Source organism: Suricata suricatta, chromosome 12 (genome assembly GCF_006229205.1).
Source record: "Suricata suricatta isolate VVHF042 chromosome 12, meerkat_22Aug2017_6uvM2_HiC, whole genome shotgun sequence".
Taxonomy (NCBI): Eukaryota; Metazoa; Chordata; class Mammalia; order Carnivora; family Herpestidae; genus Suricata; species Suricata suricatta.
The window spans coordinates 38,927,995-38,949,270 of record NC_043711.1 but is presented as its reverse complement, the minus strand read 5'-3'; the positions used below and the strand labels follow the sequence as shown (position 1 = coordinate 38,949,270).

The 21,276-nt window shown below is 47.1% G+C and overlaps 1 protein-coding gene across 2 annotated transcripts in view; it reads left to right on the top strand.

The window, feature by feature from the left end:
- The window catches only part of EDEM1 (ER degradation enhancing alpha-mannosidase like protein 1), a 30,445-nt gene extending 14,109 nt beyond the window's left edge, over positions 1-16,336 (top strand). For both annotated transcript variants that reach the window (XM_029916453.1, XM_029916452.1), the window contains exons 6-12: positions 1,937-2,111; positions 3,685-3,805; positions 4,345-4,515; positions 6,399-6,472; positions 7,331-7,427; positions 9,892-10,095; positions 12,518-16,336. In XM_029916453.1, the coding sequence (XP_029772313.1) occupies positions 1,937-2,111; positions 3,685-3,805; positions 4,345-4,515; positions 6,399-6,472; positions 7,331-7,427; positions 9,892-10,095; positions 12,518-12,607 (932 nt within the window). In that variant the 3' untranslated portion in view covers positions 12,608-16,336. The remainder of the gene's footprint in view (positions 1-1,936; positions 2,112-3,684; positions 3,806-4,344; positions 4,516-6,398; positions 6,473-7,330; positions 7,428-9,891; positions 10,096-12,517) is intronic.
- The last annotated feature ends 4,940 nt before the right edge of the window (positions 16,337-21,276 follow it).

Sequence of the window (21,276 nt, the reverse complement as noted above, 5' to 3'; positions counted from 1 at the left end):
TTAAAAAAATTATCATAAGGGTGCCTGCCTGGGTGGCTCAACCCAACTTCAGCTCAGGTTATGATCTCATGGTTCCTGAGCCCCACATCGGGCTCCATGCTGACATTTCACAGCCCGGAGCCTGCTTCAGATTCTGTTTCTGTCTCTATCTCTGTCTCTCCCCTTCCCCATGCTCTGTCTCTGTGTCTCTCAAAAATAAATAAATGCTAAAAAATTTAAAAAATTATTATGGAGCATTTCAAACACGCAGAAGTAGGGAGAGAGTATAATGAATAATGAATCCCTATGGACTCATCATTCATCTTCAATAATTATTTATTTTTGCTAACTCAAGATGTTATTTTAAACTGTCTTACATTGAGAAAAAAAATTTTTTTTGTCATTGAGAAGTAACTTGATTGGTTCTCCTAGAGCCATACAGCATTATTGCAGGAGTACTACTTTTATTTTTCTTTTTCTCCCTTCCTTTTTTTAAAATTTAAATTTTAGTTCATTAACATGCGTGGCATTATTGGGTTCGTAGGAGTCATTGACTCATGGCCTACATAGAACACCCAGTGCTCATCCCAAGTGCCCTCCGTAATGCCCATCATGCAGGTAGCCCGGCCTTTACCCAGTTGTCTCCAGCAACCCTCAGTTTGTCCTCTGTATTTAGGAGTCTCTTGGGGTTCGTCTCCCCTCTTCTCTCGCCTTCTTCTCATATGTTCATCTGTTTTGTTTCTTAAATTCCACATGTGAGTGAAATCGTATGGTATTTGTCTTTCTCTGGCTGACTTATTTCACTTAGCATAATCTACTCTAGTTCGATCCATGTTGTTGCAATGGGCAGTTTCCTTCTTTTTGATCGCCAAGTGATATTCCACTGTGTGTGTATGTGTGCATATACGGCACATCTTCTCTATCCATTCACCAGTCAGTGGGCATTTGGGCCGTCTTCATAGTTTGGCTGTTGTTGGTAGTGCTGCTGTAAACATTGGGGTGCATGTGACCCTTTGAAGGAGCATTTTTATATCCTTTGGGTAAATACCTAATAAGAGCACTGCTTTTTAAAAATGATTTTTTTTTTTAAGTAAGCTCTTTGTCTAGCTTGGGGATTGAACTCATGACCTGAGATCAAGAGTTCATACTTCACTCACATGTGCCCCAAAAGTGATTTTTGATTATTCCTTAAGTTCTGAAATTTGTTTACAAATTTGTTGTCTATAACAACAATGGTAGAAATAAAAAAGTTGCCCAAATTGTCACCCCACCGCCAAATGGTTGACCCGGTGTCCCCACAAATAGTCACCTTTTAAATTTCCCATAGGTCCTTTCAGCCTGGCATTTGCGAAGTTTATATTTCTTAAACTTAAAACACAAATAATTATTTTATTCTGCCTCACATTTGTCTGTTTAGGTGTTTTCAAATTGTTACCTTGTTTTTATAGCTACTATTCTTAAAATCTACATCTAGGTCATTAACTTTTCCTGTGTTGGACTCTTGATTCTGTTTTTTCTTTTTCCCCCCATTCTACAGATAGTGTAAATCATACCATTCATCATTCTTCAAAACAACATAATAATGTTTCTTAAAAACATATTTTTTCATTAAGGATAAATTCCCAGGAATGGCAGTACTGAGTCGAAGGCTTTGAACATCATTTAGTGTTTGAAATGCACTGTTAACCTGGAAAGGCAAAATGACGCTCATATTTCTTTTGCCTTGAAAGTTCTCCCCATTTTTGTGCCAGTGTATAAACGTTGTACATTCAGAAAGGTCTCCTGGCTGTGTGTGCTGTTGCTGGGCCCGATAAAACTGAGGGCCATGTGCTCTTTCCTTCCGTTTGCTGCCAAGGACAAGGGTGTGGAGGAGCGTGAGGCTGGAGGAGAAGGGCACCCTGGAGAGGGAGCCGCGCCATGATAATTGCGGCCCCTTGGGCTTTGTTTGTTTTTGCAGGCAACGTGGTGAACATTCAGACAGGCCACTGGGTTGGAAAGCAGAGCGGCTTGGGCGCTGGACTGGACTCCTTTTACGAATACCTCTTGAAGTCTTACATTCTCTTTGGAGAAAAAGAAGACCTAGAAATGTTTAATGCTGCGTATCGGAGTATTCAGAACTACTTAAGAAGAGGGTGTGTCTCCCCGGTATCTCTTGCTCTATAAAACAAATAGAATGCTTTCAGAAACTCCCCTACTTTTCTCAGCGTGCCTTTATAGGCTCTTTTGGTCTCTGCCTCTGTCTTACCACTTCCTAGTCGTTGATCAGACATTCGAGAGCGAAGATCGGCTTTCTACTGTGGCATAACCAGTTACCCCAGAACTTAGTGGCTTAAAACAGGAAGCATTATGTCACACAGTTTCTGAGGGGCTGGAAGCCAGGACCCCTGAGTGGATCCAGGGTCTCACAGGATTTGTCATCTGGCTATTGGCAGGGACTACAGCCATGTCAAGGCTCGGGCAGGGCTGGAGAACCCACTTCTGGGCTCACTCTGGTGGTTGGCAGGCTTGCATTCCTCACTGGCTCACTGGTTGGCTCGCAGCTCCTTGCCACATGGACCTCTGTGTAGACAGGTCTGTGGCAGCTGGCTTCCCCCAGAGTGAATGATCTGAGAGAGCGAGAGAGAGAGACCCAAAGTGTGCTTTCATGACCTAATTTTGGAATGACAAGCCAACACCTCCACCCAGCTTTGTAGGCCCTATAGATCAACCCTGATATACTGGGGAAGCGCCATAGAGTCACCTCCTTTCTGACTGCCAGGAGTCGGGGATCTTTGAGGGCCATTGTGGAGACTGGCTGCCGCAGGGAGTGACATACGCCTGTGTTTCACTGTGGCTCTAATTGCAGATAGAGCAGTAGTACAGGACAATTACTGAGTTGTTTTGGTTCTTTTACTTTGCAGAGAATTGTTAGGATTGGTCTTTATCCCTAATGAGAGAAAGGACAGTTATGACCCACCTCTCCTGGCCCCTCATTTATTATTTGTTTAAAATACTGTTATTTGCTACTATCCAACTGTATAATCAGGAGGGCAGGAGAGAAGTGCTGTTTGAAGCTACCACAGCTTCTACCCTGATGTCACCTCATTTCCTAGGTCTTTCTTTGTATGCTTTGATACATTAAATGTCCAATGCAAGTCATAGCTATTGAGTTTGTGCATGCTAGGATTTTCTTAGACCGATTTCTACATAAGTTGTTGTAGGAACCCATTATGTGAGTGCTGTGTTTTAGTAAGACCCCATTTGGCCAGGGTTCAGTCCTTTTTGCTTTTTTAAGTCTCAAACTAAATGGAGAAATGATCCCTGAGTGTCTTGCTCTGATGTGTTCCTGCTGGCCACTGGCGTAGGACCTCATTAGAGAAGATACTCCTTTTGTGTAGGCCTCCCCACTCAGTCAAATCCAACAAAGACCCATGCCGTATGCCAATTTACATGGCAGTATTCTTAAGCCAGAATATCAAGTACTTTCTGCAAAAGAGAGTAAAATCCTCGGTAAGTTACATTGGCTGAGTTTGGAACTTCTTTCCTATGGCATGCTAGATCCTGGTATGAACAGGTAGAGGCAGTTGATCTCCAGAGGTTTAAAGAATGAATCAGGAGAACATGTTAATGTTGAATCCATTTGAGTTAAAGGCTGCGGGGGCAGGGCTGGAGCTCTGTCAGCCATCTTTCTTTTTTCATCTTTGACCGCTCTGCTCCTGTCCTCAGCCGGGAAGCCTGTAACGAAGGAGAAGGAGACCCCCCGCTCTACGTCAATGTGAACATGCTCAGCGGGCAGCTCATGAACACTTGGATCGACTCGCTGCAGGCCTTCTTCCCTGGACTGCAGGCATGTTGTGTTCACATTTGCTAAGAAAAAGCACTTATTGGAGGCGGCTGCTTTTGGGGTTTTTTGTTTTTTTTTTTTTGTTTTTTTTTTTTAATTATACCAGAGCATTATTCTCTGGCTTCTCTGGGTTTGGGAGCTTAGTAGCACAATATGTCTTGATTATTCTCTTTGTGAGATTAGTCCCCAGAATACTGAACAGAGCCATAGTAAGTAAGTGCAAAACCATGGTAGACAAGAGACGGTGTGTGATTTCTGGATCATCTGTCTCTTAATTGTTTAGTCTTTGTTAACTGGTACAATTAACCTGCTGTCCTGTGCCATTCACATCAGTGTGGCATTGATGGTCCGGTAGGGAGGGCATCCTTTTTTCTGGGCTGCTACTACTTTTTGGTTGGTTTAGTCTCCAACTGTGTTTATAGCTCAGATAAGAACTGGAGGATGGTGGGGGCGGGGGGAGAGGGAGAGCCCCGGGCCTTTGTGTCATGCAGTGCTGCTGTGAGAGAAGTGTCTTCCCCTGGTGACCTGCGTCTGCTCCTCAGGTTCTGATAGGAGACGTGGAAGATGCCATCTGCCTCCACGCCTTTTACTATGCGATCTGGAAACGCTACGGGGCCCTCCCTGAGAGATATAACTGGCAGCTACAGGCCCCTGACGTGCTCTTCTACCCGCTGAGACCTGAGTTAGTGGAGTCTACGTACCTCCTGTACCAGGTACCGGGGTTTGTTCACCAAGAGTTTGTGTTTCTACGTTAGCAGGACCCGTGGGAGTTGGGTTTTAACACACACTTGCTGATTGGTATAGAATTGTGCTCTTCATAGTGAGTCTGATATAGTTACTGCCTAACCGTGGGCTTGCCAGTGGTCAGCATGATTCAGGGCCCCGCAGGGCAGAGAAGGCTCTGCGGTCACACGTGTCGTTGAACCTAAGCTTCTGCAAAGCTGATCATACCTGTGCCATAGGGCTTTTCTCTGACGCCTTCACACATTCGAGAGGGGTTAGTACTCGGTGCTTCCTGATTTATTTGACCAAAGAACTCTTCTTCTGGGGCTGCAGTTCTGGTCTCGTGCCCGTGGGACCCGGTCTGTGTAATTATTCAGACAAAAGGAATTCTTTTTCTCAGTAAAGGAAATCATCTGGGATTCATCTGAATGCCTATTTTTGTTTAACGCTTAAAAAAATATGTAGTGTTCATTTTTCCATGCACTTCAATGCCAGAGGTAGTGTCACTTTAGCTGTGAAGTTGGCCCCGGGGTCTAAGGCAGATAGTTGTGTGTCTGTGCACACAGGGCCTGTAGGCATTCACAGATCGGTAGCTTTGTACACAGCCAGCCTTCAGCACTTCAGTGGACCCATAACAGACGCCCGCAGTGGGCAAGCCCTCCCAAGAAGGTACATATTTTTGAGTTTTGAGAGTAGGATTAGGACTCTGGTGTAGATTTATTTAAAAAAAAAATTTAACGTTGAAGCCTTGTCTGTTGCTTCTAGATGAAAAAGGGAAAAATCCTATGAACCTGGTCATAGTCCTCGAGTATAAAGAGAGCCCTAATGAGTTTTAGATGACTTCTCAGAGAGGGAAGAGTTAGCCTTTGATCTGGCTTCTCTTGAGCCGGGTGGTTGGTCAGGCTGCGTGTGCTGCTAGGATGTCGGGTCTAGTGCTGCCTGGGTCCTCCCTCTAAGCCACTTGGATCCTCCCTCTAAGCCACCTGGGTCCTCCCTCTAAGCCACCCGGGTCCTCCCTCTAAGCCACCCGGGTCCTCCCTCTAAGCCACCCGGGTCCTCCCCCTAACCCACCCGGGTCCTCCCCCTAACCCACCCGGGTCCTCCCCCTAAGCTCAGGTCTGTGCCTCTGGGCACAAGACGTCTGGCTTCATGGCCCTGCTTTCTGAGGCCTCTCCCTGTCCTTTCCTCACGCACAACCTGCTACGTTCCTAGTGGTTTGTGTTTGCTGCTGCAGGTTGGCACTAGGCACGACTTAAAGGTGCTCCCCAACTTTTAAACTGTGGGGTACAGGTCTTATCCTCTCAGAGAATTGTTTTCCTAAAGAAACCATCTGAGAGCATGGGACAGCAGAGTAAGGAGCCCCAAGAAGTAGGTTCCTAGGACAGTTCGAGAGGAAAGTGTGGGGCCTCCTGTTTGAAAGTCTTCTTGTTCCCATTAGCTTTTCCCAAGAAGGCTCTAAATGGATCAGTGGCACAATCCTGCTTCCCAGGGCCTACATTTTAAGTTGCTAGAGAGTTCTGAGGCGAAATAGAAACTAGATTTGTTCTCACATGTGGTACTGTCAGTGAGGCATTATTTCATTTCTGATAATGACTGGGATCGGGGGCACCCAGGCAGGGTGTTGGTCTACCCTGGACCAGCTTGTCTTAGCCCTAGTTGAGGTGAAACAGATTGTAGATGCACTTTGACATGAGCAATGGAACACCCTAGTTCTTTAACATTTGGGACCCTTCCAGATAAAGTGAGCTGGGCGCTGCGCCTGCCTTGGGCCAGTGACTCCCCTCCTCGGGAAATTCCTGCAGTCGCTGTGATGTTTGTTGATGGCGTGTCTTCCAGGCCCTTGCTGGATCACATTCTCTTGTGTTCTTTCTAGGCAACCAAGAATCCCTTCTACCTCCATGTAGGAATGGATATTCTGCAGAGTCTGGAAAAGTACACAAAAGTCAAGTTAGTTTCCTTTTTCTGTTGGCCACTTTTGATTTATTTTCACTCGCTCTGGGGAAATACTCTACTTTGCATTTTAATTCATAGAACAGGTCATTACTGTTAATTCTGTACGGAAATTGCTTACTGTGTGTGTGGCAGGACTTGGCCCATTCCAATGGGAATTGCTTTTTATTTCTTTCACCTTTTTTCCCCTGTAAGATCCCAGCAGACTGTGTTTGTTCTTTTTAAGTCATTTATTTTCCCTAGTTATACACATACATGTGCTAAAAAGTTTAGGAAGCAGAGAAAATATGGAGGTAGAATGTTATCACTGTATTTGTCACGTGCAGACAACCCCAGTCAACATTTAAGTGTATATACTTATGATCTTTTTAATATATTTTTATACATAATGTGTTTATATGTGTATGTGTAAAAAAACCATATATTTCAGTTTTGTGACCTGCTTTTTCACCTAGCAATATATTATAAGTATTTTCTTACAAAATAGTATTTTGAACTATCCGATGGTAAGTCAGTTCTATAGATATGGGACAAAACATTTCATTCAGGCCTCAATTTGCTGCCGGTCATTTTCTTGGTGTCCTGTTAAGCACTTGGCAGGTACTCTCCAACACCCCGCCCTTCTTTCCCCCCAACAACTAACCTGATGACTCAGCAGCAAGCCACTTGTTAATGAATTTGCACATAATTTCTACGCTAAAAAAAGGATACCTCTTCAACCTAACCTAATTTGCTTTTCATATGGCATTTGATAATTTGGTTGATTATTCTGTCAATAGACTAATTTCCGCTTCTTAAGTTAATATGCAAGTAGAAAGGAGCAGAGGCAGGACTAACCGGAAAATCATTTTGTAGGTGTGGGTATGCTACGTTGCATCACGTCATAGATAAATCCAAAGAGGACCGGATGGAGAGCTTCTTCCTCAGTGAGACCTGTAAATACTTGTATCTGGTATGTGTGTTATGAGGTTATAAGCAAGAAATGCTTGTTTTTCTTTAATGTTTACCTTTTTTAGTGTTTTATTTCTTTTTGAAAGAGAGATACATAGAGTGTGAGTAGGGGAGGGTCAGGGAGAGAGGGAGACACAGAATCAGAAGCAGGCTCCAGGCTCTGAGCTGTCAGCACAAAGCCCAAGTGGGGCTCAAGCCCACGAACTATGAGATCACTACCTGAGCTGAAGTCAGCTGCTTAACTGACTGAGCTACCCAGACGCCCCTCTTTAATGTTTGTTTGTTTGTTTGTTTATTTAATTAATTTATTTACTTATTTTGAAGAGAGAGAGAGAGAGGGAGAGAGGGAGGGAAGGAGGGAAGGGGGAGGGAGGGAATCAGGGAATCCCAAGCAGGCTCCATGCTGCTAGTGCAGAGCCCTGTGTGGGGCTTGAACTCACGAACCATGAGATCATGACCTGAGCCGAAATCAAGAGTCGGATGCTTAATGGACTAAGTCACCAGGTCGCCCCACCCCAGGAAATGCTTGGAGCAAGCATTCATTCGGACTTCTGTCTAAGCACATACTCCCTGGGCACTGCTCCGGGCTGCACATGTGCTGACCAGGGACACAGTATTATGCAGACAAAAGCGTACTGCTGTCTTCCAACCTGGTTTCTAACCTCATGGGGTCGCATCGTCAGGCAAACAAATAAATGAAGTCCCGGTCCCGGTTAGTAGAGGCCCACTCACATGAGCTGTGGTGTTCGGGACAGGCTCCCACCAGGATGAGAACAGTGTGTGTAGCTCTTATGTCTCTTGGTGTGTGTGAGTTTGGCTGAGGCCTCCAGCCTGGTTGACTGTCTGTCCACACACACATTCTGCTGTGTGAGGAGAGCAACAGAATCATGGGCCCTGGAAGAAGCCTTGAAGGGATCATCTTGTCAGCATTCCTTCGTCCCTCACAGGAGCTGCTGTCTATGTGGAGAGGGCAGGTGTGAGTTGCCTGGATTTTCGGAGTGATTGCATGGTGGGGCAGAGACTTCCATCCCTGTCCTGACTCCTTCTGCAGTGCTCTTCCCACTTCCCTGCTCTTCCGTTCATGCGCACGGTGTGGTGCACTTGGGCACCTACCTCCTCCCCTGCCTTCCCTGCCACTCTACTCACTGTGGCTACATACCGAAGGATGCTTCCTCGGGGCACAGAGTGTCAGGGCCCCTGGTGGGGAAATGGTGAGGAGGTAATCGAGCAGTGGTGATAGGCTGTGTTATCAAGGCCCCCGGTTCCCAGGCCCCGGGGCCAGCTGGATCAGAATCACCCTGGGGCCCCTGTTAAAATTACAGCCCTGTTGGATTGGAATCTTTAGATTTTAGATTTAGAAGTGAGCTCAAGAATCTAGTTTTGAGAAGTGGCTTGTGATTCTGTACAAAGCCAGGGTTTGGAATTTCCAGTCTATCTGTCGTGACTTCACAGAAGGCTGCAGAGGAGATGTGCCCCCCAGCAGGTCACATACCCCGTGACATGGTGGCTCTCCTGCTGTTGGACCCCTGGGGGGCCTACGGCTCCCTCCCAGAGCACGTCTGGGAGCCAGGCCGGCTGCTGCAGGCTGATGGGAGCCCTGCATGCACCCCTGTCTGGCAGCCGTTGGTGCCTGGGGTATTCACAAGGGTGAATGAGGGCGATCCCCTAAGCCGTTACAGAGGAGAGAGCTCAGGGGCTGGGGCCAGACAACTTAGGCCTACCCCGTTCTGCCGTTAGCTGTGGAAACAGGCCAGCTGTGCCGAGTCTTTCCATGTCTGTAGAGTACTTCAGGTGACAGCAAGGTTTCTGAAGTCACTGAGACTCGTGTTCTGAGTGTTCGCTCATTTAACGTTTAGTGGACGCCTGCCTTCTCCACCCACCGACCTGTCCCCTATTCGGTTTGGTGTTCTTTCTGGATGCTCCTGCCGCACGCCTCCTGTGGAAGCAAGGCACTGCCCCATGTGCCTCTGTCCTCAGAGCCCGGCCCGTGTTCTGACAGGAAGCAGTGGGATGGGGGCACAGGTATTAGGCTCTGTGCCAGGCCCTGGGATGGGGTGAAGGGTAATAAAGCATGTGTCTCCTCTCTTCCAGTGTTTTCCAGTGAGGGCCTAGGTGTGTGTGAGAATTACAGTGACAGAACTCTCGGGGGAGCCTTTGGAGGGAGATCATCCTGAGAGCTTTTTACAGACTGTGCAAGTTTGGGTCTCGGCCCTCAGATTTTCGAATCTTTCAGTCTGAGCAGAGTGGGATGGGATGGGAGACCTTTGGGCATTTGAGTCTGTACAAAACTGGTGATTCTGCTTTGCAGCCAGAATTGGGCACTGCCTTTTCACCCATTTGTCACTGAAAAGCCCAAGGACCCAGCAAATTCTACTCCCTGAGTAGTCCTGGCACACTGTCCCAGGAGTTAGTTCCAAAAGTGCTACAGTTACCAGTTGTATCTTTTTTTTTTCCTTTCCCATTAGCTATTTGATGAGGAGAATCCAGTCCACAAATCTGGAACCAAATACATGTTTACAACTGAGGGACACATTGTATCTGTGGACAAACATCTTCGGGAATCACCCTGGAAGGAATTCTTCTCCCAAGAGGGAGGGCAGGACCAAGAGGGGAAGTCTGTGCACAGGCCTAAATCTCCTGAGTTAAAAGTCATCAACTCCAGCTCCAATGTAAGTCGATTCTCCAGGGGTGGTTTGCGGGTAGAGGAGGAGAAAATAATACAAATTTGTCATGCAGAGCCCCTGACAGAAAATTGGTGGCACACTTAGACTGGGTCGTCTGAGAAGAGTTTCACAGAATACCGTTAATGTAGGGTGTATAGATAGAGTGAGGGTGTAGGGCTGTGGGAGCAGCACATCTTTGTCCTAGCTGCAGGGGCTCATGGCCGCAGGAACCTGCGTGGGGACAGGCATGCTGCATGGGCCCTCTCCTGGCAGAAGCCATGTGCTGAGCTGGCCTCGGTGACCTTGCCGGAAGGGAGCCAGCAGAGGAAACCCTGACCATTCGCCTTCCTTCTAATCTCCTGGAGCTGCTCCTTGGCTGTGCTCACCAGAAGCCAGAGGCCAGTGCACCCTTTCGGTAGAACATGCCAGGTTGGCCTCTGCGCCAGAGCAGGATGGGGAAGGGCGGAGAGTGAGCTGGAAGGACAAATGGAAGAGATCCAGCCAAATCACGGAGCCGCAGGGGAGGGAAGAAAGCGGCCATCAGTCATTGTGATTTGTAATGAAATGCTCTTTGAGGGGCAGAGGAGTCCAGTTTCATTTAAAGCAGGGCTTCACTAAGCATGCCTTCATCATTCTGATAAGCATTGGGAAAAATTTGGAAACGAGTCATGGAGTGTCTGGTAGGAGTCCTAGGTTAGTTGTTTCGATTTGAAGCAAATAGGGTGGTTTGGAAGCGAGGATGGGGAAAGAGACCCTGCATCGGCTGAAATGTCAAACCATGTAGCCCCACAATGCAGTGGACACCACCTCTCCTCTCAGAAAAAGCCTCTGCTGTGAAGATTCTTACCACCTACCCCTACACTGCCTTAGTGAGGGGACACCCCTCCACCCCAGGCTCCTTCGTGGTCCCACTGAAGGTCTTTGCCGTCAGTCTGTGAACTGTGTGGACAGGCCAGAGTGGAGGTAAGTCCCCCAAATCTCTGTAAGGCCGTGGAGTGTAGATTAGGTGAACACGGCCTCATTGAGAAGGAAAGGGGAGGAGCGTTAGAGAAGTATTGATAACAGTCACCTTTTGTGTTAGCCCAGGCCCCTTTTCCACGTGGTCATGTGGGTTAGGTGCTTTGGTATCCCCACTTACATGTGGAGCCTCGTGAGGTTAGGTGCTTTGGTATCCCCACTTACATGTGGAGACGGGGGCACAGAGAGATTCAGAGCGGAGCCATGACATGGACTGGCCCTGGCCGAGTGGAGAGACTGGCCCGCCCCGGGTGCTTGTCAGTAAGGCACCCCATGCCCCGTGCGTGAAGTGCTCTTGGAACACAGAGGAGCTAATCTGCCAGGGAAGATAAAAAAAGCTTCATTGTGAAGGTTGCTTTCCAGAAGTTCCTTGAAAGGTGAAGAGAAGGTTCCCAGGAAGGGGTGTTCAGGCAGCAGGAGAAGCACCTACAGATGCATGCCTGGGGAGGTTTGGGACCCACCGAAGGCCGTGCCGGCCTTGATCCCACAAGGATTGAGAGCAGGGCGCAGTGGGCTCAAGTACAGAGCAGAGGGGATGTGTTTTTTTGGGGACAACGTGTAATGAATGTATGTTTGCAGATAAACGTGTTTGGTTCACAGAATCGCATCTCATTTGAGAGGGGAAAAGGACTTTTACTTGAAAGGGAAAAAAGCTCTCTCAGGCATTTAGGCTTTAGCTACGGATGGGAAGAACCATAAACTCAGAAAAACCACGGTACAGTTGACCCTTGGACAACGCAGGTCTGAAGTGCACGCGGGTGTATTTTGATGAATACGGTGCAGTCCTGCAAGTGTGTTTTCTCTTTCTTATGGTTTTCTTGATACCATTTTCTATCCTCTAGCTTATTTTAATGTAAGAATAGAGTATGTAATAGACACAACATACAAAATCTGTGTTAATCGACTGTTGTTACCAGTAAGGCTTCCAGTCAAGGGAGGCAGAAGTGATCCGTGCTTTCAACCCTGCTGGGGCTCAGGGCCCCAGCCCTGCGTTCAAGCACCAGCTGTGTGTTCAACTGGCTGAAGTGTTTTCTGACTTTCTGGGCGAATTAAATTCCCAAGGGAATGACGTTTTCATCCCACTCACTCCGCCCCAGGGTGCATGTCTTTTAGCCGCCCTGCATTATATCCGCGGTCCTCACCTGGCACGGTTTGCTCCTCACAGAACACTGGACAACGTCTGGAGACCATGTTAGTTGTCACAGCTAGGGGAGCAGGGGCTGGGGGCGGCTAGCAGAGGGACCAGGGATGCTGCTAAGTGCTCTGCCGTGCACGAGACAGACGCCCCGACGCCAGCGGGTCCGCGGATCCACAAACCCCGCTTCAGGCCATCCACCCACCTTCGCTGAGCAATTCATACCTGGGTTTTTAATCTGAAGTTTACATTTTTCCTCTTCTGTTTTCTTTCTAGTGCAATCGTGTTCCTGACGAGAGGAGATACTCCCTGCCCTTAAAGAGCATCTACATGCGACAGATTGACCAGATGGTTGGCTTGATTTGATCTGCTGTCCTCTGTGCAGCCGAGTCGGAAACGGGAGCAAACAGCCGAGCCCACCCTGTGTCAAGATCCATCCCGAGGGCGAAGAGAATGGAAGTCTGGCCGCCCGTGGTGGTGTTGGCATTTCCGTCCGGCTCCGCACACAGAATCGTGCATAGTTAGTGTTTCTCTTCTGTTCAATAAAATGCCCTGTTTTCTTAAGGATGTAGTTTGAAGTAAGAAGGTACATGGGATTGGCTTCCTACGACATGCTGATTTTGTAAGCACAGTGCGGATGGGGCATCTCTGGATGGATCTTCCTAGCCTCGCACTTCACAAAACCCAACAAGTGTGATCCTGTCTCCAGCACTTGTTGTGACTGCAGTATTGCTACCTCTCTGTTAGAGGACTGTGAACGAAATTTCCATGCAAAGGGCCCGAGGTTCATTGCTATTTATTGCATTTTGTTATCCTTTCTCTCTCACTAGATAATTGGGCTCTCTCTCCACCCATGATTTGGGATCCCTTGAGGCAAAATCCTTCAGTTATTCGTTTGCATCCCAAGTAATCTTCACAATGAGTTAACTGATTATGAATAACTTATCTGAATTTCAAAAGGCAGTCTCTTACCTTGTGCCAAGGCCAGATCTTTTGGATGGTATATTACATTTACTTTGAACTTAACCTGAGGAACTCCCATAGTTCCAGAACCAGGTGCCTTTTAGGGAGAGAGAAATACCTAAGGATGTCTGCGCTTCCCTCCGTCTCATATTTACTAGCCAAGGATTCTCCCTTCTGACCGTGTTTGGGTTAGAATTGGGTTTTGTTTTTGTTTTCTGTGTCTAGTGCCAATTAGCTAAGTCAGGGAGAGTGAAAGATCAGATGACTCTCTGGCACCCTTGAGCCATTTCTCTGTGTAATACAGGCTTTAGATTAGTGCCTTATTCGATTTTGGTTGGGGCCGCTGGTTGTCAGGGCTGCTGGCACGCTTGGAGCAGGCTCGTTTTGTATAGCCACATGGTGGGACCACAGTGAAGGAGGGATGGGATGAGTATTAGTAAGACTGGGAAATTCTTGGTCGGTCCTTGCCTTTCAGCCTGATGTTTTTAAGCAAACCTCCATGAAGAGGAAGTTGTGCTCAAATGCCTTCTTTGTTGTTATTTTCTTAGCCAGAAAACTTTGAACTTAAACTGAATACTCATACAAAGCAGAGGTGGATTTGAACCCTCAGCCTGGCTTCCGTGTCACATCTGAGGTGGTAGTGAATCCCGGTAGAAAGGTGGGGAGTCTACTGAAACACCCCCACCCTCACCTGTCACGTCACTCACCTGTCTCTGCTTGCACACTTCAGGCGACTTCCTGTTCATCCTTTTAAACCTAGAAGTAAGTGTGGTCTAAGCCATTGCATATCAATCAAAGGGAAAGATTTTATTTATTCCTTCTTGAAAATATGTCACTGGGCTTTTTTTTTATTAGATAAAGAGTTCAGTTCGTGGAGATTTTTTAAAAAAGGATTTTCAGTAATAAACGTGTCTCCCCTATCTTTTAAATATTTACTATGCAAATTGTCATAAAGTAAACAAAATCAAATGCTCCTGTTTTACCTGGTTTCTTAATTTCAGAGGCATTCTCTTTATCGACCTTGTCTATCTACTGAATAGAAAATTTTCTCTGAGAGCATATTTTCTTCGACTTGGTCAGACAAAATGCCCCATTTTACATACACATATGCTCATAGGCCCGAGTGTCCGTGCATCTTTTCTCCAGGCACATTGGGAAAAGAAGCATTTGGGAGGAGGGGGCACGTCCGGGACGAAAGTGGGTCCTCCGTGCATCTGCTCTCTCTCGTGGCCTTGCTGGGTTCCCTGTGCAGCTTCTGTGACAACAGTGATGTGTGGCGTTCCGACATTACCCTCGCCTCCGGCCCTTACCCTGTCACCTGCTCTGGAGTTGCAGCCCCCTCGTGCTCAGGAATGGGGATCTCTGCCTGAGTGCCACTGACACACCCCAGGGACTAGAGGCTGGCATGAGATGTGTCTTGTAGGAAGTCCCAAACCCTCCTGACGTCTAGGCACTGCCTTGTGCCAGGCGGCGAGCCGGAGGGTGAGCGAGTGACTGCAGACTCAGCCTGGTTGTTGAGCTTGCAGGCTGCACAGTCTAGAGTGATGCTGTACGGTCCGGGCTCTGTGGGGCTGGATGTGGAATACCGTCTGGTGCCAGCCATGCAAGGAGGGGTCTTTGAGCCACGTTCCAAGCTTGCTTGTGTTCTGGTTGGAAGTCAGAATGTCCACAACTGTGTTCTATCTTGCAGGGCTTTTGCTGTGTCTTTTATTCTGCGTTGCAGGATATCATGTAGGGAAAGGCTGAGGGAGGAGTGCCGAAGAAGTTCCTTTGCTCAGTGCTTTGCCCCAGGGCCGCCCTGCTTCTGACCAGGTGCCATCCTTTGGAGCAGCTGTGAGCCTGCACCACCCTCGCCTGCCCCTGTGTAGCTGGTGTCTGGAGGCTGCTTGTGTCGACACTAAGACGATGGTCTCACAGAACTGCTGTAGAAAGCTGCCTTGTAGTTAGTTAGGCTGGGTGGAGTCTGAATCTCCTCCCACAGAGTTCTAAATCGGTACAGGGCAGTCTCGATGGGACCAGGGAGCTCTATTTCCTGAGGAGTAGGAGACAAAGGAAGTCTGGCTTCCACTTGTGCCAGCTTCCATTTGCACATCTGTCCTGCCGTTAGTTCCAGTTCTTCGACCAGAACTTGGTCTGTGCCTCTGAATCCCAGGTTTCCGGGCTGTTCCGGGTCAGGGTGGGGGCGCACACATGTCACTGAAGTCCTGTGTTTATGCACCAAGGTGGTGGCTGTGCAGGTGAATTGTAGAGGAGGGTCTGGGTACCATCCGAGGGTCTGAACCTGCTTCCCCCCACCTCTCCCCTCCCCCACCAAAGAAAAATAGCCTCTTCGCTATTTTTTAGCTTGGTTTACTGAATGATTGCAAACAGTAATCCTTTGCTTTGGATCTTGTGGACTTAACATCAGACACTTTTCTTCCTTCCAGAGGGCTCCAGGGGTCTTTCTCTTGTGACACTTTCAAATATAATGGTGAAAAGGCAGGGTGCATGATTGCGCTAACCTGAGTGCCTGAGCAGGGACTTCTGAAGAAAATCTTGGTCTTTTCTTTTCATTCCCAGACATCCAGCTCCTTCTCTAGTGCCTCTTCCCTGCAGGGCAGGGACCCTTGTGAAAGAGAGAAGGTGGCTGGCAGGGCTGTGTGTCCCCAGGTTTTGCAGGGCTCAGGGTTCTGTTCCTGCTTGGCGTTTGGACGTGAATCCGGGAAAATGTACCTGTGGACCTTCCTGATTCCTTACCCTCTTTCCCTCTTCCTGAGAGGCAGAGAAATACTATTTTTTAAAAGGTATTTTGTTTTAGTTTTAAACAGCAAAACACAACCTGCATTTTTATTTATCATGCACAAGAAAGGTAAATCTGTTTTTACAAAAAAAATCTGGAGATGGAAACTCTGGGAAAACCAATTGAAATATACACATGCTTCTCTCTCTGTAATGTGCAATATGCTTTGCAACTATAGATGATATTTTATGTTTAATCTGTAAATAAGAAATGTATTTAAATTAAGAGGGAGCTTTTTGTAAAAGGACCAAATGTTCTTTTATAAATGTACTAAGAAATATCTTGTTCTTCAAAATTTATTAGGATTTTTATGAGTAATTTTTATTAAAAGATTCTTTTTTTTTGAATTGTCATTTTGTTTCTCCTTTATGTACTCACACGTACACATTACATGCAGGACAAACAAGGAGGAAAACCCTTTAAAGGAAATCATAAAGCCGCATGAATAAAAACTTTATTTTGTGGGTTTTTTGTTTTTCACAGCTGAGCCCTAACCCCTCTGTTTTTGTCACGCGTTCTATTTACCTGTCCTTCCTGTGTGGGTGAGAGCCGCACGTGATGACCTGTTCTCAGTGCTTGTTGCCATTTATCTGAGTTTCCTACATTCTGCAGCCCATTCTCTATTATCTTAAGCAAGGCAATTCCCTTCTCCTGGCCTCCTGCAGGCCAAGGTGGGCTAATGGCATGTGCAGTCAGGGGGGCGGGGGGCAGGAGGGTTTCGGCGGGCTGCTACCTGAGTCGTGGCCGGTCTGGAGGGAGATTGCCGGTTCTGGCCCCTGTGATTCCTTGGGGTCCCACTTTGTTTCTCAGCAATTCTGACGGTGCTTTAAAAAACCTGTGGGTTGTAACAAGGAGAGGAAGCACCTTGCTGATACTAAAGCACAGTGCCTTTGTAGGGGTTGGTGGTCATGTCTTTGAAGTCTCCTGGGTCGTAACCCTCTTGTCAAGGCCAGGCAGCGTCCCTGTGCCAAAGGCGCAGCTGTAGAGCCTTGCTGGTGGAAGCACCCATGCCCCGGGTCGGTGCCGACACGCTGGAGCTCCCTGACCAGATGCTGCAGGGGGGCTGAGTGGGACTCTGGACCCACACTGTGTGAGGTGCAGACCTGACTCTGCCGATGAGTCTTGTGCAGGTGGTGCAAGTCCACGATCTCGCTGGGCCTCGGTTTTCCCATCTGTTATATGGAATGACAGCAGTCCGCGTGTATGGGGTGGACTGAGTGGATTAATACGTGCGCCGTGCTTGAAATGGCCCCTGGCCCCCAGGGGCCCTGCATGTGCATTTCCTACAGTTATGGCCAGGTTGGATTTGACACGCAGGATGAGCTGTAGGATTTTTACACAGATCCTAAGGAAGAGCGTGGAGAGGCATGAAGAGCCCTGGGCCGGAGCCTGGGCTTGTCCTTTGGGATCAACAGCTTGACTCAGGGTCTCACATTTTAGTTGTTTGTAAAACCAGGGACACTTGGGTGGCTCAGTCGGTTGAGCGTCCAACTTCGGCTCAGGCCGTGGTCTCACGTGATCTGCCAACAGAGCCTGGAGCCTGCTTCAGTTTCTGTCTCTGTCTCTCTGTCCCTCCCCTGCTCATGGTCTGTGTCTCTCTGTCTCTTTTTCAAATAAATAAACATTAAAAAAAAAAACCCCGGAGATACTAGCACCTTAACTCCTGGTGTTCTTGTGAGAGCAGAATGAGCTACGTTTTATCAGAGCCTGTTAGGTGCCAGGTGCTAACATCTTGACATATGTGACTTCTCTCCAAGTTAATTTTTTTTTTTTTAAATTTTAGAGAGTGTGAGTGGGAGAGAGAGGCAGAGGGAGAGAGAGTCTTAAGTAGATTCTCTGTTCAGCACGGAGTCCGATGTGGGGCTCGATTCCACGACCCTGGGATAGTGACCTGAGCTGAAATCAAGAATCAGACACTCAACCGACTGGGCCACCTAGGTGCCCCAACTTCTCTCAATGCTTAATCAGGGGATAGGCTGCTGTTCTGTCCAGCTTAGGACCCCGGAATGCGAGCAGTGTGGTAGGACTGATGCCTGTGCCCCACACTCCCTGAGGCATTGTGGGCAAGTGCCTGGCACTGGCACATCATACGGTCCTCCAGCGTATGTTTGTATATGTGTGTCTGTGCACATGCCGCTTAAAACCTACCATATTCAAGCCTCACCCGAATCCTGGGAGGTAAGTTCTATTACTCCATTTCTGCTGAGGACACTAGGTAGTAAGAACCCTACCCTCGGTCACCGTTGAACCACTCTGAACCCGTAACTTCAAGCTGACTTAAGTACCAGAATGAATAGTTTGGTTGTAGCCCCAGGATGTTGGGGGGGGGAGGGGCGGGTCTGTGCTACAGGGAATAGCCTGGGCCATTTCCAGAGGGATGTTGCTCAGTCCTCGGTCTGAGAACCCAGTGGCCCCTTCCAAAGGGTGGGAGGGAGGAGGTATGGGTGGGACTGTAAACCTGCTACTGGAATCCGAGGACCCCAGCACCTGGCCCTCCCAGCTTCTGATGGTCAGGACCTCTGAGGCTGCTCTGCCCTGCCCAGCTCAGAATGTTCTCTGTACTGGTGGGGGGTGTGAAGGAGGCGGTGAGCCTGCCTAGAAAGCCCCTCTGCAAAAAAGTTTGTTAATTCAGTTATTACTGTCATTCTCTTGGATAAAATACACCCCAGAAAGGCCTTCCAAGATTTATCAAAATGGTTATTCATTGGACCTGTTATTTTGAAATTTAGAGGCACCTTACAGAACCTGAAATACTCAGAAAGTGCTAGGAAATTAAAAAAATATTAACTTCAACACATCTCTGATAATAGATTAATAGATTAATTAGAAGGTGCCTTTATCTTGTCTCCTCCTTTAAATATATTTACACCAAAACTTCGGAGCCGTAGACTTACTCCCTCAATTTGGAGGAGATATCCACCACGTAACCTAATTTGGCTAAGCTGGTCCTGATTTTCAAACCCTTCTGCCCTAACAGCTGATGGGAAAAGTCTGACTTTATTTTTCTGTCCTAATGAACATGTTAATTGACGTGAGAGCCCTCTAGCTTCTGCATTCTAGCGCAGAGCAAGGCGGCACGAAGTTTTGCTGTGTTTGCTACAGGAATAGAACAAGGCACCTGGGGCTCTGAGCGAGGTCTTGCTGCCAACAAACCAGGAAGGGAAGAGGCAGTTTGTTTCCTGACACATACTTCTTCCCATGGTCCCTCGGGTACTCCAGAGGTTTCTACATGCCACGGCTGTGCACACAGAGCAGTGAGATTCCGGGTCTGTGAGAGGTGTGCCCTCCCATCAAGTTCGAGAGGGATCGTGGGGGCTGAGAACTGGCAGGTCACAGGTCAAGCCGTGGCTGAGCCATTCTCCGGTGCAAGGGCATGGGTGTCCTTTTATGTGGTGTGTGGTGAGGATTTGGAAATAGATTCTCTTAAAGGCGGTGGTTGTTAGATGTTAGAGTTCCTGTGTTTGTAGAAACACAGATCACTGGGCTCCACCCCAGGGTTTGTGACTCAGCAGGTGTGGGGCAGGGCCTGAGAACCTGCATTTGCCAACCAATTCCTGGATGAGCCTGATCGCTGCCAGTCTGCAGACCACAGTTTGAGAATCCTGCTTACCATTTTTCCGGAAGCCATACATACCCCTTGAAGTCTTCCAGTACAAAAGACACTCAACATTCCTATATTTTGTAGGGGGCGATCCAGGCTTTGGAGGGATGTAAGAAAACTAAGATAAAATTATGAATGCAAAACTAGGAATGCAGGAGTAAATATGTATGTAGGATGAAAAAATCACAACAAATCACAAATACTGAAAAGCTGACAAATACCATAGTAACACACACATTCCATAAAAATGACAATGGTTTAATTAAAATGACCTAATTTACCTCTTTTCCTAAATTTTTTATTATATACTTTTTGATTATTCTCTATACCTCTATTACTCTGTATAGATTTTGTGGGTCACATTTGTATGCTCCTTCCCTGACATACACCCTCAACCATCTGGTTCTAGAACTCAGCTTCCTTCCATTCCTTCCAGCAAAGAAGGAATGCAGTTGGGTTCTCAGCCTTTCCTTGTAGAGTTTATGCAGAGTTGTAGAAAGGCCATTCCACCATATTCCTGACTACATTCTTAGAAAGACTAAGATAGCAATAGCTAGCATTCATGTCTTTTTAAAATACTTTTTTTTAACATTTATTTTTGAGAGACAGAGACAGAACATGAGTGGAAGAGGAGCAGAGAGAGAGGGAGACTCAGAATCTGAAGCAGGTTCCAGGCTCTGAGCTGTCAGCACACAGCCCGATGCAGGACTTGAACTCACAAACTGTGAGATCATGACTTGAGCTGAAGTCGGACGCCTAACTGACCAAGTCACCCAGGTGCCCCACAAGCATTCATTTCTTAAAATTTCATGTTTGTAACATGGCAAGCTTTTCCCATGCATTATCTCATTTAACACTTGAGTAGGTCAATGAGGGAGTTTCAGTCAAACATTGCAAGATGTGTAGTAGCATCAGCCCGAGGTCACTCAGCCACTAAATGATACAGAATCTGAACCCAGGATTTGAACATCTGACTGTAGCACCTAAATCTTAACTACTAGCAGTATTATATATGCTCCATGTGGGGTAGTTTTTTCTGTGTGTTAGATTTCAGTAAGGTGATTAACATTGAACAGTGGTTTATAGTCTTTTTAAAGAGCTTATAAAATTCTTCAAGTAAAATATTATGTAGTGGCTGAGTTTATAAAACATAAAAAAAACCCCACAACACTGCGAACTTATATCTTTTGTTAAGTGTGGGTAGAAATGGGGACCCTGAGCCTCCCATCTCCTCCAGCCAGGTCTGTTTGACAAGAACTAGGGGTTCCCACTCACACTGCTTTCTTCACTAGCAGGGTTTTTATATTTCAGGTTTTAATATTGTCTGTGGTCTTCCATGAAAAACAGCCTCAGACTTGGCCACCAGTCTTAGTTGTGTGTCTTTTATTAGTAGGAAGATCTTTTTAAATTTAAGGCTATGGTTGGAATTACCAGTCACCTCAGCAATGTACAGGCATGGATTTGGGGGAAGGGGCAAGAGAGAATTACAAAAATATGTGCTTCTTGCCATTTAAGTGCTCACGGAGAAATATCTTCAATTTATAGTAAAATAATATTTCTGTCAGAAATGCATGAACTCAAGACTTGTCTACTCTTCGACCAATTGCAAGGCAAAACTATTGCATACCCATGCGTTTGGCAAAATTAATGATACCAGCTCCTGGTAAGGATGCGAGTGATGGGGACACTTCC